This window comes from Littorina saxatilis, linkage group LG16, assembly GCF_037325665.1.
Source record: "Littorina saxatilis isolate snail1 linkage group LG16, US_GU_Lsax_2.0, whole genome shotgun sequence".
Classification (NCBI taxonomy): Eukaryota; Metazoa; Mollusca; class Gastropoda; order Littorinimorpha; family Littorinidae; genus Littorina; species Littorina saxatilis.
Window position 1 is genome coordinate 40,635,828 of NC_090260.1, and position 15,845 is coordinate 40,651,672.

General features: G+C 42.8%; 1 protein-coding gene across 1 annotated transcript in view; it reads right to left on the minus strand.

Annotated features, from left to right (window-relative positions):
* Positions 1–1,821: 1,821 nt before the first annotated feature.
* Positions 1,822–15,845, minus strand: part of LOC138950000 (uncharacterized) — a 276,950-nt gene continuing 262,926 nt past the window's right edge. Inside the window, exons 5-8 of the mRNA XM_070321780.1 lie at positions 8,130–8,488; positions 3,413–3,669; positions 3,095–3,259; positions 1,822–1,827 (exon numbers count right to left, since the gene is read on the minus strand). Coding sequence (XP_070177881.1) covers positions 1,822–1,827; positions 3,095–3,259; positions 3,413–3,669; positions 8,130–8,488 — 787 coding nt within the window. The remainder of the gene's footprint in view (positions 1,828–3,094; positions 3,260–3,412; positions 3,670–8,129; positions 8,489–15,845) is intronic.

The window sequence follows — 15,845 nt, forward strand, 5'->3', positions numbered from 1 at the left end:
ACCCACCAGAGCGGAAACAGTCACTGTAGTACAAATTATCAGTCAAAATAGTCACTTTCTAGTTTGCATAAACCACCAGTGGAAAACAGTCATTGCCATAATAACTATTTGTCAAAATAGTCACCTTGTACTTGCATGAGCCAACAGAGAGAAACAGTTACTGCTGTAAACACAGGCAACAGGAAGTCGTTCTCTCTTTGCATACCAGGCGATAACAGCAGCCAGACCCCATCACAAAGAGCTACTCCACATCTCACGGGTGTGATGTCTACTGACGTACCAAACACGAGCAACACGCTTTGGCAGGGAGATAACTCCGTCAATGCAGAGCAGTTGCCTGTGACAAGGGAGATGACTGTGTCACCGTCACACAAAACAGTCAATCACAAATGTCAAAAGGAGCGACTACTTGATCAAAGGGACTTGTATCAAAAATAAGCCAAAAAGGCCACTGGATTGTGAGCTATGAATTTATCACGCCAAAGTTCAACATTACCTTGTGTAGCTAATCAAAACAGCCAATCACAACAGTCAGAAGCAGTCATTACTCTATAAACAGTTATTTAAAATAGGCACAAACAGTTATTATTCTATAAAAGTTAGTAAAAACAAAAAACCACAAGCAGTCAAAATTGTACAAACAGGCAATCAAAAAAGTCAAAAGCAGTCATTACTCTACACACTGTCAATGAAAATGGTCACAAGCAGTCATTACTGTATAAACAGGCAATCAACAAGTCACAAGTCATTATTCAATAAACTGACATTCAAAATGTCATTTTCCGGCTTCATCAAGCACCTGACAAACTGTCAATCACAGTAGTCAGTGTGTATAGTCAACTAAAACACCAGACAGAAACAGGCACTATGAAACAAACGTTCCATTAAAGTAGCACCTGTCAAACTGTCAATCAAAGCAGTCAGTGTGTATAGTCAACTAAAACACCAGACAGAAACAGGCACTATGAAACAAACGTTCCATTAAAGTATTATTCCATGGGTGAAAATATTTACCACAAAAGAAGAAGAAGAAGAAGAAGAAGAAGAAGAAGAAGAAGAAGAAGAAGAAGAAGAAGAAGAAGAAGAAGAAGAAGAAAACAGTCACCGTTGTTTAAACTGTAAATAAAAATAAAAATTCTCCAATCGCAAAACACATGAACTGGAGGAAGTCACTAGTCCATAGACTGTCAGACTAACTAGTCCTTTGTTAAAAATATACAAATCACAATCCAGAATAAGTCAAAGATCTTTAAACTATCAATCCAACAAGTGGTGTATAAAATGCCAGCCACAAGCAGTTGTTCTGCTGGATCAGGTACCTGTGAAAACAGTTATTGTTCTGTCGCTTAACATGACGAGCACAGTCATTATTGGTTTTCACGCACTGCGGCTCAGAAGGTGGTGCGTTTTCTTTCTTTGATAACTCACTGAGTTGTGTGGACAACAGAACAACTCACAGTGATGTTTATAGCGATGTCCAGGTAGTCACTGTTTACATGTCATTCATCAGAACTGTGAAACACACCACAACTGTGAAACACAACAGAACAACTCACAGTGATGTACATAGCGATGTCCAGGTAGTCACTGTTTACATGTCACTCATCAGAACTGTGAAACACACCACAACTGTGAAACACAACAGAACAACTCACAGTGATGTACATAGCGATGTCCAGGTAGTCACTTTCTACATGTCACTCATCAGAACTGTGAAACACATCACAACTGTGAAACACATCACAACTGTGAAACACAACAGAACAACTCACAGTGATGTACATAGCGATGGCCAGGTAGTCACTGTTTACATGTCACTCATCAGAACTGTGAAACACATCACAACTGTGAAACACATCACAACTGTGAAACACAACAGAACAACTCACAGTGATGTACATAGCGATGTCCAGGTAGTCACTGTTTACATGTCACTCATCAGAACTGTGAAACACATCACAACTGTGAAACACAACAGAACAACTCACAGTGATGTACATAGCGATGTCCAGGTAGTCACTGTTTACATGTCACTCATCAGAACTGTGAAACACATCACAACTGTGAAACACAACAGAACAACTCGCAGTGATGTAGCAATGTCCGTGTGGTCACTCTTCACATGTCACTAACACTCAATGTCAATTTGAAGCGACCAGTACATTTTGAAAGGTTTCTAAAAAAGTTGTTTTTGCTTTTTTGTTCAATAGTTGTGTTTTCGAATTGCTCTATCGTTCACCACATGCTGTGTACGTGTATGACCCCATGGCAAAGAATTCTTGCATGTTCTGCACTGTGATGAAACCACCACCACCACCATCCCCCCCTCCTATCCCCCCCCTCCCATCCCCCCTCCCATCCCCCCGACATTTTAATATCTATCCGTCTCAGTATGAGTCAGTGAATGGAAACAAGGGAGCTAGAGTACAGATGCACCGTAAAGTGCGTGGTGAACTCTGCAAAAGAAAGTGGTGAAGCAAAGTCATAATCAGTGACGTCATTGTAATGACGCTGTTTGTGATTTGACGTCATGAAAGTAGCAAGTGGATGTGACTGGGACCAAAAGAACACTTCTTGGCTGAATTTTTATCTGCGTGATAAAGAAAAGGAAGAGTTGCTCTCCCTGCAGTCAGTCACACACCTGTCGTCCCAGGTAGACACAGACAGCAGGTGAACGGCTGACAGTTGCTTTACATTGTCAGGTAATGGCGTTGTCACCTGCACAGCCCTTTGAAGTGGGATTCTGACGTTGTTAGACAGGTGCACCAGGTAGACAAAAACCGGACAGGTAATTTACAGGTAAACAAAGGTCGTCGTCAGCAGCGCAATGCTTTCTCCAGTCCGGCAGAGCTCAGCAGAGACGTGTGGTGTGGTTCGATTGGAGAAAATGTTTCCCGAAAGTAGGTAGAAAAATACCCCAAAAAAACTCACAGGTAAAAAGACGTACTGAGCGCAGGTTGGAACGTTGTCGTTGTGGTCGTCAGACACGGCCAGGTGAGGAGAGGGGAGGGGGGGGGGGGAGAGTGTATTGAGTAGAGAGGGTTTGGATAAGGGAAGGAAGTCGAGAGATGGCGGTTGGGGTTGTTGTAGCGACGCTGATGGCGACGTTGTCGTCGTAGGCGTTGTTGATGATGTAGTGGGGATGGTGGCTGTTGTTGCAGGGAGGTGGAGAGGATGGTGGTGGAGGTGGTGGTGGTGGTGGGGGTTGGCGTGGTGGTGGTGACGAGGTGTGAGAGTCGCACAGTGTCCGTGTCGCCGTCTGTCAGTAAACAATCTTCACGTAGATCACCTGTGACGTGGCGCGGGAAAAACTCCGCAGTCTGCCGATATTGTCAGCATTATAACCAACACTACCAGCCTCCATGTAGACCACGACCTTTCTTTCCAACCCCCAGACCGTCCCCTCTCTCACCACGGTGACGGCGTCTTCACCGCCACCCGTCGCCCCTGTCGCTGTGGCTGGCCAGGCGTTCTCCGCCACCCGCCTGATGGCGTCTCTGTCGTCACGTGACACCTGCCGGGTGGGAATACCCGCTGACTGCAGGCCCCGGATGAAGGGTGCGGGTGAGTATTCGTTACCGTCAGGTGTGTTTGTTCCGCAGTCTAGGTAACTCCCTGTGACGAACACGTCGTTGTACTTCAGGCCGGGGGCGGCGTTGTCACGGCGACCTGTAACATCAACCACATCGTCAACACCATCGTCGACTAATGGCGGCGCTCGTCACGCGGTGGTCAACTACAACGACGACAACAACGTCAGCGACAGCAACGACAACAGTAAAACACACTGAGTATGCAGCAACAACGGCAACACCAACCACATCCACAACATCACTGTTAGCCTCTACAACACCAACACCAACGTCGGCCACAACATCATCAGCGGCAAGACAACCTGGAAAAAAATTGAAAACAAAACTCGAATTTTATATTATTTACAGACACCAACGTCAGACACACCCTGTCCCGTGGTGGCGCGATGACGTCTTTTTACTGTGACGTCATCGAGTTTGAAGTCAGCGACATGGAGATACAGGCAGTATCTGAATTCAAGACAAGTCGCGTAAGGCGAAAATACATTATTCCCCCCTCTGCTTCTTTACCTCTGTAAACTTGTAGAGCTAGTTATTTTTCGATAATGACCCAGCAACCAAACAAATAACGAGCCAGCAACAGCCTGAATCCTCGATAGTGCAATGGGTTGAGAAGCTGTTCTGTTTTGGTACTACTTTTGCGACTGAAAAGTTCCGAACGCTCTATACGTACGAAATATACATCTCTGGAGCAAACAATACAAACATACCGCATTTAAATTAACAACTACAGGCCTGAACACATGAATCTCCATATAAAATCCATGAGTTAGGTTGTTTTCTGAATCTAGATCTGCCGTGCACACACCGTTCATCACAAGCAAATTCCCAAGGCAAGTAACTCATACTCTTGCCGACAAGAGTAGTTCCCCTTCTTTTAACGCAGTTTCTTCGACAACACTGACTGCAATCCGACGGTCAGTTTTCAACAATATTTCATTTTATAAACAGATCACACGCAACCAAATGCACACATCTCATCAATTTAAACAACATAAAGCGGTTTCATACACTATTTTCCCCAGAAAACTGAACTTCATACAGTAATTAACGTTGGAACACGGGTGCAAAAGTTCGTCTGCTAGTCCCATTTGACAAAAGAACATTATCCTAAACGATGCTAAAACATAAACAGAACACACAATATCTGCCTTTACCACCACAGCAGAATAACAGCATATCTGTGTACTTGATTTTAGTCTAAAACAGGGAAACTGACAAGAAGTGTTAACAGAATGGAATGATTTGCACGGAACTATACAACCGCGCATTAATCGATCGCCTGCGCAGGTTGACTGGTTGAGTGATTCGGATTCGATCGAACTTTCGCACAAAAACTCCTGTTTTCTTTGAATAACTGAAGAAAGGAGGAATAAAGAGGTTACACACCTCGTCTCAGTGATTAATAAAATTAATGGTCTCAGTTCGCGGTCATGAAAAAGCTTGCTGAAGCTCGCATTTTTCATGATCCGCCAACTTCGACCATTATTTTTAATAATCGCTGAGACTCGGCATGTAACCTCTACATATTTAGTCAAGTAGCTGTCGAACTCACAGAATGAAACTGAACGCAATGCCATTTTACTCGTAGCATCGTCAGGCCACCGCTCATGGCAAAGGCAGTGAAATTGACAAGAAGAGCGGGGTAGTAGTTGCGCTAAGAAGGATAGCACGCTTTTCTGTACCTCTCTTTGTTTTAACTTTCTGAGCGTGTTTTTAATCCAAACATATCATATCTATATGTTTTTGGAATCAGGAACCGACAAGAAATAAGATGAAAGTGTTTTTAAATTGATTTGGACAATTTAATTTTGATAATAATTTTTATATATTTAATTTTCAGAGCTTGTTTTTAATCCGAATATAACATATTTATATGTTTTTGGAATCAGCAAATGATGGAGAATAAGATAAACGTAAATTTGGATCGTTTTATAAATTTTTATTTTTTTTTTACAATTTTCCGATTTTTAATGACCAAAGTCATTAATTAATTTTTAAGCCACCAAGCTGAAATGCAATACCGAACCCCGGGCTTCGTCGAAGATTACTTGACCAAAATTTCAACCAATTTGGTTGAAAAATGAGGGCGTGACAGTGCCGCCTCAACTTTCACGAAAAGCCGGATATGACGTCATCAAAGACATTTATCACAAAAATGAAAAAAACGTTCGGGGATTTCATACCCAGGAACTCTCATGTCAAATTTCATAAAGATCGGTCCAGTAGTTTGGTCTGAATCGCTCTACACACACACACACACACACACACACGCACGCACACACGCACACACGCACGCACATACACCACGACCCTCGTTTCGATTCCCCCTCGATGTTAAAATATTTAGTCAAAACTTGACTAAATATAACAAGTCGCGTAAGGCGAAAATACAACATTTAGTCAAGTAGCTGTCGAACTCACAGAATGAAACTGAACGCAATGCAACGCAGCAAGACCGTATACTCGTAGCATCGTCAGTCCACCGCTCACGGCAAAGGCAGTGAAATTGACAAGAAGAGCGGGGTAGTACGTTGCGCTGAGAACGATAGCACGCTTTTCTGTACCTCTCTTCGTTTTAACTTTCTGAGCGTGTTTTTAATCCAAACATATCATATCTATATGTTTTTGGAATCAGGAACCGACAAGGAATAAGATGAAAGTGTTTTTAAATTGATTTCGAAAATTTAATTTTGATAATAATTTTTATATATTTAATTTTCAGAGCTTGTTTTTAATCCAAATATAACATATTTATATGTTTTTGGAATCAGCAAATGATGGAGAATAAGATGAACGTAAATTTGGATCGTTTTATAAAAGAAATAATTTTTTTACAATTTTCAGATTTTTAATGACCAAAGTCATTAATTAATTTTTAAGCCACCACGCTGAAATGCAATACCGAAGTCCGGGCTTTGTCGAACAATACTTGACCAAAATTTCAACCAATTTGGTTGAAAAATGAGGGCGTGACAGTGCCGCCTCAACTTTCACGAAAAGCCGGATATGACGTCATCAAAGACATTTATCAAAAAAATGAAAAAAACGTATGGGGATATCATACCCAGGAACTTTCATGTCAAATTTCATAAAGATCGGTCCAGTAGTTTGGTCTGAATCGCTCTACACACACGCACACACACACACACACACACACATACACCACGACCCTCGTCTCGATTCCCCCCTCGATGTTAAAACATTTAGTCATAACTTGACTAAATGTAACAAGTCGCGTAAGGCGAAAATACAATATTTAGTCAAGTAGCTGCCATTTTTCAGCAAGACCGTATACTCGTAGCATCGTCAGTCCACCGCTCACGGCAAAGGCAGTGAAATTGACAAGAAGAGCGGGGTAGTAGTTGCGCTAAGAAGGATAGCACGCTTTTCTGTACCTCTCTTTGTTTTAACTTTCTGAGCGTGTTTTTAATCCAAACATATCATATCTATATGTTTTTGGAATCAGGAACCGACAAGGAATAAGATGAAAGTGTTTTTAAATTGATTTGGACAATTTAATTTTGATAATAATTTTTATATATTTAATTTTCAGAGCTTGTTTTTAATCCGAATATAACATATTTATATGTTTTTGGAATCAGCAAATGATGGAGAATAAGATAAACGTAAATTTGGATCGTTTTATAAATTTTTATTTTTTTTTACAATTTTCCGATTTTTAATGACCAAAGTCATTAATTAATTTTTAAGCCACCAAGCTGAAATGCAATACCGAACCCCGGGCTTTGTCGAAGATTACTTGACCAAAATTTCAACCAATTTGGTTGAAAAATGAGGGCGTGACAGTGCCGCCTCAACTTTCACGAAAAGCCGGATATGACGTCATCAAAGACATTTATCAAAAAAATGAAAAAAACGTTCGGGGATTTCATACCCAGGAACTCTCATGTCAAATTTCATAAAGATCGGTCCAGTAGTTTGGTCTGAATCGCTCTACACACACACACAGACACACACACACACACACACACATACACCACACACACACACACACACACACATACACCACGACCCTCGTCTCGATTCCCCCCTCTACGTTAAAATATTTAGTCATAACTTGACTAAATATAAAAAAGACGTCATCGCCATTGTGTTACAATCACGACTCGCACTTTGCGGTAACACGTGAAAAAACCATCTGTCATTCTTATTTCATTCCTTCTAATCAGAGAGAGAGAGAGAGAGAGGAGATAGAGAGAGAGAGAGAGAGAGAGAGAGAGAGAGAGAGAGAGAGAGAGAGACAGACAGACAGACAGACAGACAGACAGAGAGAGACAGACAGACAGACAGAGAGAGAGAGAGAGAGACAGAGACAGAGAAAGACAGACAGACAGACAGAGAGAGACAGAGACAGAGAAAGACAGACAGACAGACAGAGAGAGAGAGACAGAGACAGAGAAAGACAGAGAAAGACAGACAGACAGACAGAGAGAGAGAGACAGAGAGAGAGAAAGATAGAGAGACAGAGAGACAGAGAGACAGAGACAGAGAGACAGAGAGACAGAGACTGACCAACATGCAGGTCGTGCAGCAAGACATGTGCCACCTGCTCGGCGCACTTCGCACACCGCCATGGATAGTAGCTAGCCTTATGTCCCTCTTTGCCATAGTAGTGTGTGATGGTGATGAGCGGGGGGCCGTCACACGGCGGGGCGACGGGCGGCACGCTGTAGGCAGGCACCGTACTGTCCTTCATGTCATCGGCCTTCTCCACCTCCCTGACGACGGAGGGCGGCGAGCGCAGCGGTTCCGTCAGCATCCTGACGTTGTCCTGCAGGTCGGCAGGTATGTTCAGCGTCACCCCCGCTGCCCAGAGATTGACTCTGACCCCGCGATGATGTAGCGTCTTGACGATAGAGGACACGTGGTCGCTGCAACAAAACAGACAGGTGTTTAAATTATCGGCAGTTACACAGGTATGAGTAGGACCGCGCCCGCTGCCCAGAGCATGACTATGACCCCGCGTTGTTGTAGCTTCCTGACGATGGAGGACACGTGGTCGCTGCAACAGAACAGAAAGGTGTGTTAACGACCGACAGGTAGACAGGTATGTCCAGCTTGAAAACGCTGCCCAGAGATTGACTCTGACCCCGCGTTATTGTAGCGTCTTGACGATGGAGGACACGTGGTCACTGCAACAGAACAGACATGTGTGTTAATAACCAGCAGGTAGACAGGTATGTTTGTTGTAAAGTCTTAACGATGAAGGACACATGGTCAATGAAACACAACAGACAGGTGTGTTAATTATCAGCAGGTGTCTAGGTAAATGAGGTGTACCGTCTTGACGCGGATGGAGGAAACGTGGTCACTGGAACACAACAGATACAGGCAGGTAAGTGTGTTGTAACGACGCAGGAGACGTGGTCACTGACACACAACAGACAGGTGTGTTAGTTACCGCAGCACGTATACAGGTAAGTGTAACACTTTCCATGTGTTGGGACATCTTTCAATGGAGAAGACGTGGCCACTGCCACATAACAGAGAGGTGTGTTAACTGTTGACCGGCAGGTGAGACAGGCACGACCAGTATCAGCCTGGTTGAGTTCCCGTCTTGATGAGCACAGGTAGGGAAACAGACAGGTGTGTTAATGACCAGCAGGTAGACAGGTACGACCAGTATCAGCCTGATTGAGTGTCCGTCTTGATGAGAGCACAGGTAGGGAAACAGACAGACGTGCTAATGTTCTGTAGGCCGGTGTAACAAATGTCCATTAATGCAATGAAACCGTACATGGCACCACACTGCTCATTTCTTTTTTCTCTCGTGAAGATCTACATGCTCCCCTCAGTGTTGCACACTCGATGTCATGATTGTATTCGGGTGTTTCCGTTTATAGCTCTACGAAAATGCACGAAGAATAACGGTTCCAAACGTACTGGGAATGTGAACTGGTATTTTGTCTGCAAACCGGTTTTTCGGATACCGCTACAGCTCTAACACACACACACGCACGCACGCACCCACACCCACCCCCACACACACACCGCACACGCGCGCACGCGCAAACACACACGCTCGCGCGAGAAAGAGAGGGACGGAGATCACCAAACAGAGACAGTAGAGTACACAGTGCACTCTACAGTCTCTGACCAAACCGTCACGTAACAATTAACCCCGTGTGCAAAAACATAATGTATGACAGTCACATCAGACCAGATCACTTTTTAAAGAAATCACCCGCAAACAAAGCTAGCATACACAAGGTAATGTTGAACTTTGGCGTGAGTAAATTCATAGCTCACAATCCAGTGGCCTTTTTGGCCTATTTTTGATACAAGTCCCTTTAATCAAACCAAGGAATATTTATCGTGAAATTCATTGACGGATCGAGCTCCCAATTAAGCAGAATGAATGAATTCGGTCATTTGATCGAAGATAATGACGAGAAAATGCAGACGAAATATCGACAGAGTCGGACAGAGTTGCCTCCTTTGAGGGCCCCAAAGGGGGGGTATCATCACGATCACGGGAAGGGAAATTTTAGCTTTCACGATCACAGTTACCTTGATTTTTGTTTTCACGATCACGAACACCAGTGGCAAATCACGGTCACGGTAAAAGTTGCATGTACAGAAAGCACGTGTCAAAGTAAACACAACCACACAGTAATTCGCCCCTCTGCATCTATTGTTTATTCAACACAAAGTGAGAACTGTTGCACTTTCTTCTTATTATTTTTTGAATTCTCTTTCATACACACATAGAAATACATATCATGATTTGTAATCAGTAACAAGAATGTTGTTTTCATTGTTTTCTCTCTCTCTCTCTCTCTCTCTCTCTCTCTCTCTCTCTCTCTCTCTCTCTCTCTCTCTCTCTCTCTCTCTCTCTCTCTCTCTCTCTCTCTCTCTCTCTCTCTCTCTCTCTCTCTCTCTCTCTCTCTCTCTCTCTCTCTCTCTCTCCACTCATACACTGACATTCAACTCCCACACCCTCACCGTCTCACACACATGAATATATACTTGCACAATTTCACATTTCCAGAGCTAAATCTTGTAAACCTATTTTCTCAAAAACTATTGGGTGGATTGAAATTAAAGTACATGTATGTGTGATGGGTTCTTTATTTTCAACTTTGCCATACAATTTGAGGTACACCATCGCCTGGTTTCATGGCCTTGAAAAACAAACAGGAATGCTACAGGCCCAAAATGGTTTTACCCGAAAGAAGCGCGCAGTGCCAGTGGCGAAGCCACAAGCTTGAGCCTGCGAAGCAGGCGAGCCAACTAGGGGGGTCCGGGGGCATGCCCCCCCGGAAATTTTTTCAAAAAACGGTTACAATATGTGCAATCTGGTGCATTCTGGGCATCATTTTCAGGGCTGTAATAGTGTTGTGATCTTGTTAAAAATCCCATTTTAGCCTCCCCCCACCACCATTCAACACACCTCCAAACTGGTGAAAACAACACTACTGTGCGCTGGCTTCATTCAGACCGGCGCCCGGTCGCGTTGCGCGATATTCACACGGATCGTTTTTGCGGAAATTTTTCAACTTCACCGGAATAAATTTGACTTTACCGGATTTTGAAAACGGCTTTATCGAATTTCCGGCAATTACCGGAAAAGTAGCATGCCTGACAAAATCCCCAACGAACATGACTTTGATCGTCTTTGACATGAGGATCAAGTGACCCAAACTGGCACGTCTCCCCGCCATTGTTTCTGAATTTAACCCATTGTTGATATTAAAGTTTACAGGCGCTAAAATAAATCCAAGCTTAATGCAAAGAAGCGACAATTAGAATCTATGCCAAGCGTGTCCACGTTGCTGGGATGAAAAAACACATTTCTAGTTTCGGTTTTGGCTACACGCAGACTCGATCTCGAGCCAGTCGAGGTCACACTGAGCGAGTGACAGCCGGACGTGGCAATGTCGACAATGTCAATGATCTCACTCAAACTCAAAGATCTTGAACAAATTTCAAGATCTTTGCCTACATTCAGAACAGTCATAGAGCAACATAGATCAACATACCTTGATATTTCGTCTTCGGAAAGACCGACCCGTAGAAGGAAGGCATTCTCGCCGCCTGCTTTGGTCTGGCTTGAATCCACAAAATATAACAGAAGTTCGATGACAGTACCGCTGCACGCCATTTTTGATCTTCGAATTCGAATTTGACTGAATGCACTCAAAACTTTTGCACGAAGCCCTTCCATTGGATGAAGTTTGGCAGACTTTTGCAATTTGCCTTCTGATTGGATCTCTGTCAAAATCATATTTCTGAATGTGTTGTTTGTTGCTTCCCTTCAATCGGGATTGGCTCCTTGACGAATAGAGGATCATAGACTAGAGTGATACAGCTGTGAAAAATGTACGTTGAAAATAAAATGCTTTGCAATAATGCCCATCACGATCACGAAAACAAATGACGATCACGATCACGAGACTTGATTTTTTTGTCATCACGGATCACGGGCAAAGTCCCATCACGATCACAGAAATGGAAATTTCGGCAATCACGGTCACAGAAAGGTCAAAAAACGCCAATCACGATCACGATTTTAAACCCTTTGGGGCCCTCTCCTATCCTTTGAAATGGCGGCTTTGCTTATGCTTTCCTTCAAAAACGCATGCAAAATTGGAGGCTGAAATGCACCTGAATTGTGTGTGAGCTATGAATTTATCACGCTAAAGTTCAACATTACCCAAAATGCTCATTCAATAATAGCATCAATAATAGTTTCACTTTTACAAGAAAGTTAGTCATACAATAGGCTTCCTCTGCAAACACCTTCTTAATCCTTGGCCTTACTCTTCAAAGAATCAGAGGTAAACATGATATTCATGTTCAAGTTACAAGTTCCCACATTTTTGGGGGGAACTTGCAAGAGCTAACGAGCGAAAGTGAAAGAATCGTAATTCTGCGTCCGACCATGTTCGCATTTTGTTAAACCCGCACGCGCGACCTCAAACTAAAGCATGTTTATGTAATATTTTTTATATATTTAGTATCTCCACAACATTATCTGACTGTGTACCTAGTTTAAGTCATAGAAATCACAAAATAAGGGAGTTATGATGCATTTTCGAAGAGCTAGCGAGCGAAAAAGAAAGCATCGGATTTCTGCCTCGGATCAAGTCCGCACTGTGTTTAGACCCGCATGCGCGACCTCAAAATAAAGGATGTACATGTTATATTTTTACATGTCCACTATCTTCACAACATTATCTGACTTTGTACCAAGTTTTAGGTCTTAGAAGTCAAAAATAAGGGAGTTATGTCAACAATGGCGTTTTGCAGCAAACATTTTAGTCTGACAAGGTAAGTGACAAAGTGTTACATTTTCCAGCTTTAGTAAACGTTGCGTTGTCTGACAGGAAATGAAGCTTTCAATAAGACAGTCAGTATCATTCTGTGTACAAGTTACTCTCAGCAGGACTGCAAAGGAATTGATAATGCGAGTCAAAAAGCCATGTAGCACTCCGAATGATTCGCCTTGATGGAGATCATAACTTGTAGTAGTGCTCAGTCAGATTATCTTGGACATGTGTGTTGCCTGTCGGTGATCCTTTCAAATGTGTCTCTGAAGTTGCACTTTTACCTTTTAACGTATATGCGTTTGTTAAAGAGTTGTTCTTTGCTACTGGTGACAAGTGGGGGTCAGCTCACACGGACGCAATACAGTCTAGGGGAGAAACTGGTCACAAAGCACCCAGTACATGCCAGAGAGATAGGAGAATCGCCACAATCAAAGAAAATACCACAATCATTCAATAGATATGGAAATGTTAAGATTTATTGTGAAAATGATAGCAAAAATGGCGACCAAAAACGGGAACGCACACTAGGAGTGTCTTTGCCGACTTACCTCCCATTCTGTGTGGTTGATAATAGTCGTGTCTGTGCTGTTTTTGTTTAAATAGTAGGCTATCTAATAAAACTGATGCAGTTCTTGAAATGTTGCAAATTATTGTTGTCTTTGTGAAATGCGAGAGTGTTCTGAGGTGTAACAATCTGCATACGGCTGATGTCACACACAGGGTACCCCACTTCGATCAGCCTATCACTCCAAATGAGCTTTATAGTAGAAAAGCAGATACACTACCAAAACACTGCATAACAGATCTACAAGACTGAGCCAGAATCATTGAAATTTACTTCCTGTATAAAATATTGCAATCAAATTTGTTCACGCCGTCGCACATGCAACGCAGGTTACCCTCGCCTTCGATTCAAAGTAACTCCACTCTGACTGAATTACCATCGAAACGCAGATAACGAACTGATTCGGAGATTACACGCCACACATTTATGATACTTTACACACAAATTTCAACTGTGTTGTTTCGTTATAAACAGCCATAACAAACAAATGTGGCGCCGTCACGTCGCCTCGGAAGGAGAAACGCAGGTTACCAAGAGGTTGTTTCCGATACCTGTCTGATTAAAATCATCGTTTTTCACGAATGAAGGCTCTTTGGCAGATCTGGTGAGTTGGAAACTGTCTATGAATGTTTCATTTAATGTCAAATGCGTACATTCTTGTCGATATTGTTACCTTTGGGCTCATAAATGAAGTCAATGGTCGTGTTTTCCTAAAGTGACTTTTGTCAGCATAGAACTTACTGTGCTTCGATCATTGACTGAGAAGAATCTTCCGATGACACTAGTTCATTTCACTACGCGACTGCAGATCTGCAAGGAATTGGAAACTTATGGCAGGGGAAATAAGCTTAACTGAAGACGAATAAGCGGAGTAACTGTTCTTCAACGGATTGCTCTCACTGATCTAAATATTTAGATCTTGTCGTCTGCTAGTAAGTAGTCTTCGGTCGTGTGAAAGTCACATCTATTTCGACTGTGTGCATCGATCCGTGTAGTGAAATGTTGATCTTTGATGATTTGGCAACATAACTTCGCTAAATGTGCTTCGAGTGTATCTCCCCGTTAATCATTTGAAAACGTCTTTTAACAAGACCATGTTTCGACAGCCCAGACGGGGAGGATCCTCGATAGCTCACAGGGTATATAATGTTTTCCGCCGTTTTTTTCAAGAATCCTTTCAAATTTCCTATTCCAAAAGTACCCTATGACACGACTCGAGTGGCAAAGAACATTCTCTGCAATTCCTGTCTCAGTCCGTGCAGCCGTTTCGGGTCCTATCGTCATCATACAAACATACACACAGACACACATTGTGACAAGAACCCGCTTTAAAAGTTAGATTATGTAAGAACCATGTGAACCAGTGATTTTTTCTTATGTACATCAGATACTACAGTATTTCTGCTTTATGAAATGCTATATTTCAAAAACAAAACTAGAGATTTGAATTTTAACCACTTTTCCCCCTTTCTGTCACCAGTACTGAAGAACAACTCTAAAACTTCCATTCAGGTCACAGATCGAACACTCGGAACAGTATGCGTGCGCTTTGCATGCAAGAGTTCGAAGCAGAGTTTTCATCCAAAATTAGAGAGCTCTGAAAATCGTGTTTTTTTCTCCGATTAGTAACCCAAAAGAGAAGACATTATACTGATTCCACTGAACAATGTCGAGGAAATCAGTGTCTTGTGCATTTGTTATGTGAGTGTGTGTGTGTGTGTGTGTGTGTGTGTGTGTGTGTGTGTGTATGTGTATCAGACTAGTATCACTCTGTGTGTGTGTGTGTGTGTGTGTGTGTGTGTGTGTGTGTGTGTATGTGTGTGTGTGTGTCATGTGTGTGTGTGTGTGTGTACCCCCGTTTCCACAGGTTTGGTTGCCTAAATCACCATAAGGCAACCATCCACACGTGGATGGCAACCTAAACTCTGGATGACAACCTAATTGTGTGGATGGTCGCTTCATTTAACACCGTTAAATTGACTTTTTTGACGGAAAGAATGTCATAACAATGTTCAAAATGACATTCTTTCCGTCCTCTATAGGCGACGAAATAGGTCAAATTTTGTGCATTTTTTAGTGCAAAATTCTTCGATGCCGGAGCGAGTACTGCACCCAGTGCTGTTGTAGTGCAAGTGCACTAGAAAGGCACTACACCCAGTGCCGCCTCTTAGGTAACCATCCACACTTTAGGTACGTGTGTGTGTGTGTGTGTGTGTGTGTGTGTGTGTGTGTGTGTGTGTGTGTGTGTGTGTGCGCGCGCGCATGCGGGGAAGTATGTCAAACTCAAGTGAGCTTTTCTCGATGATGATTGAAGTTTGATAGAATAACTCATTAACTGTAAGGGGGATGGATGAATAACGTATCCCTTTCAGGCTATGTCTTCATTTCCAG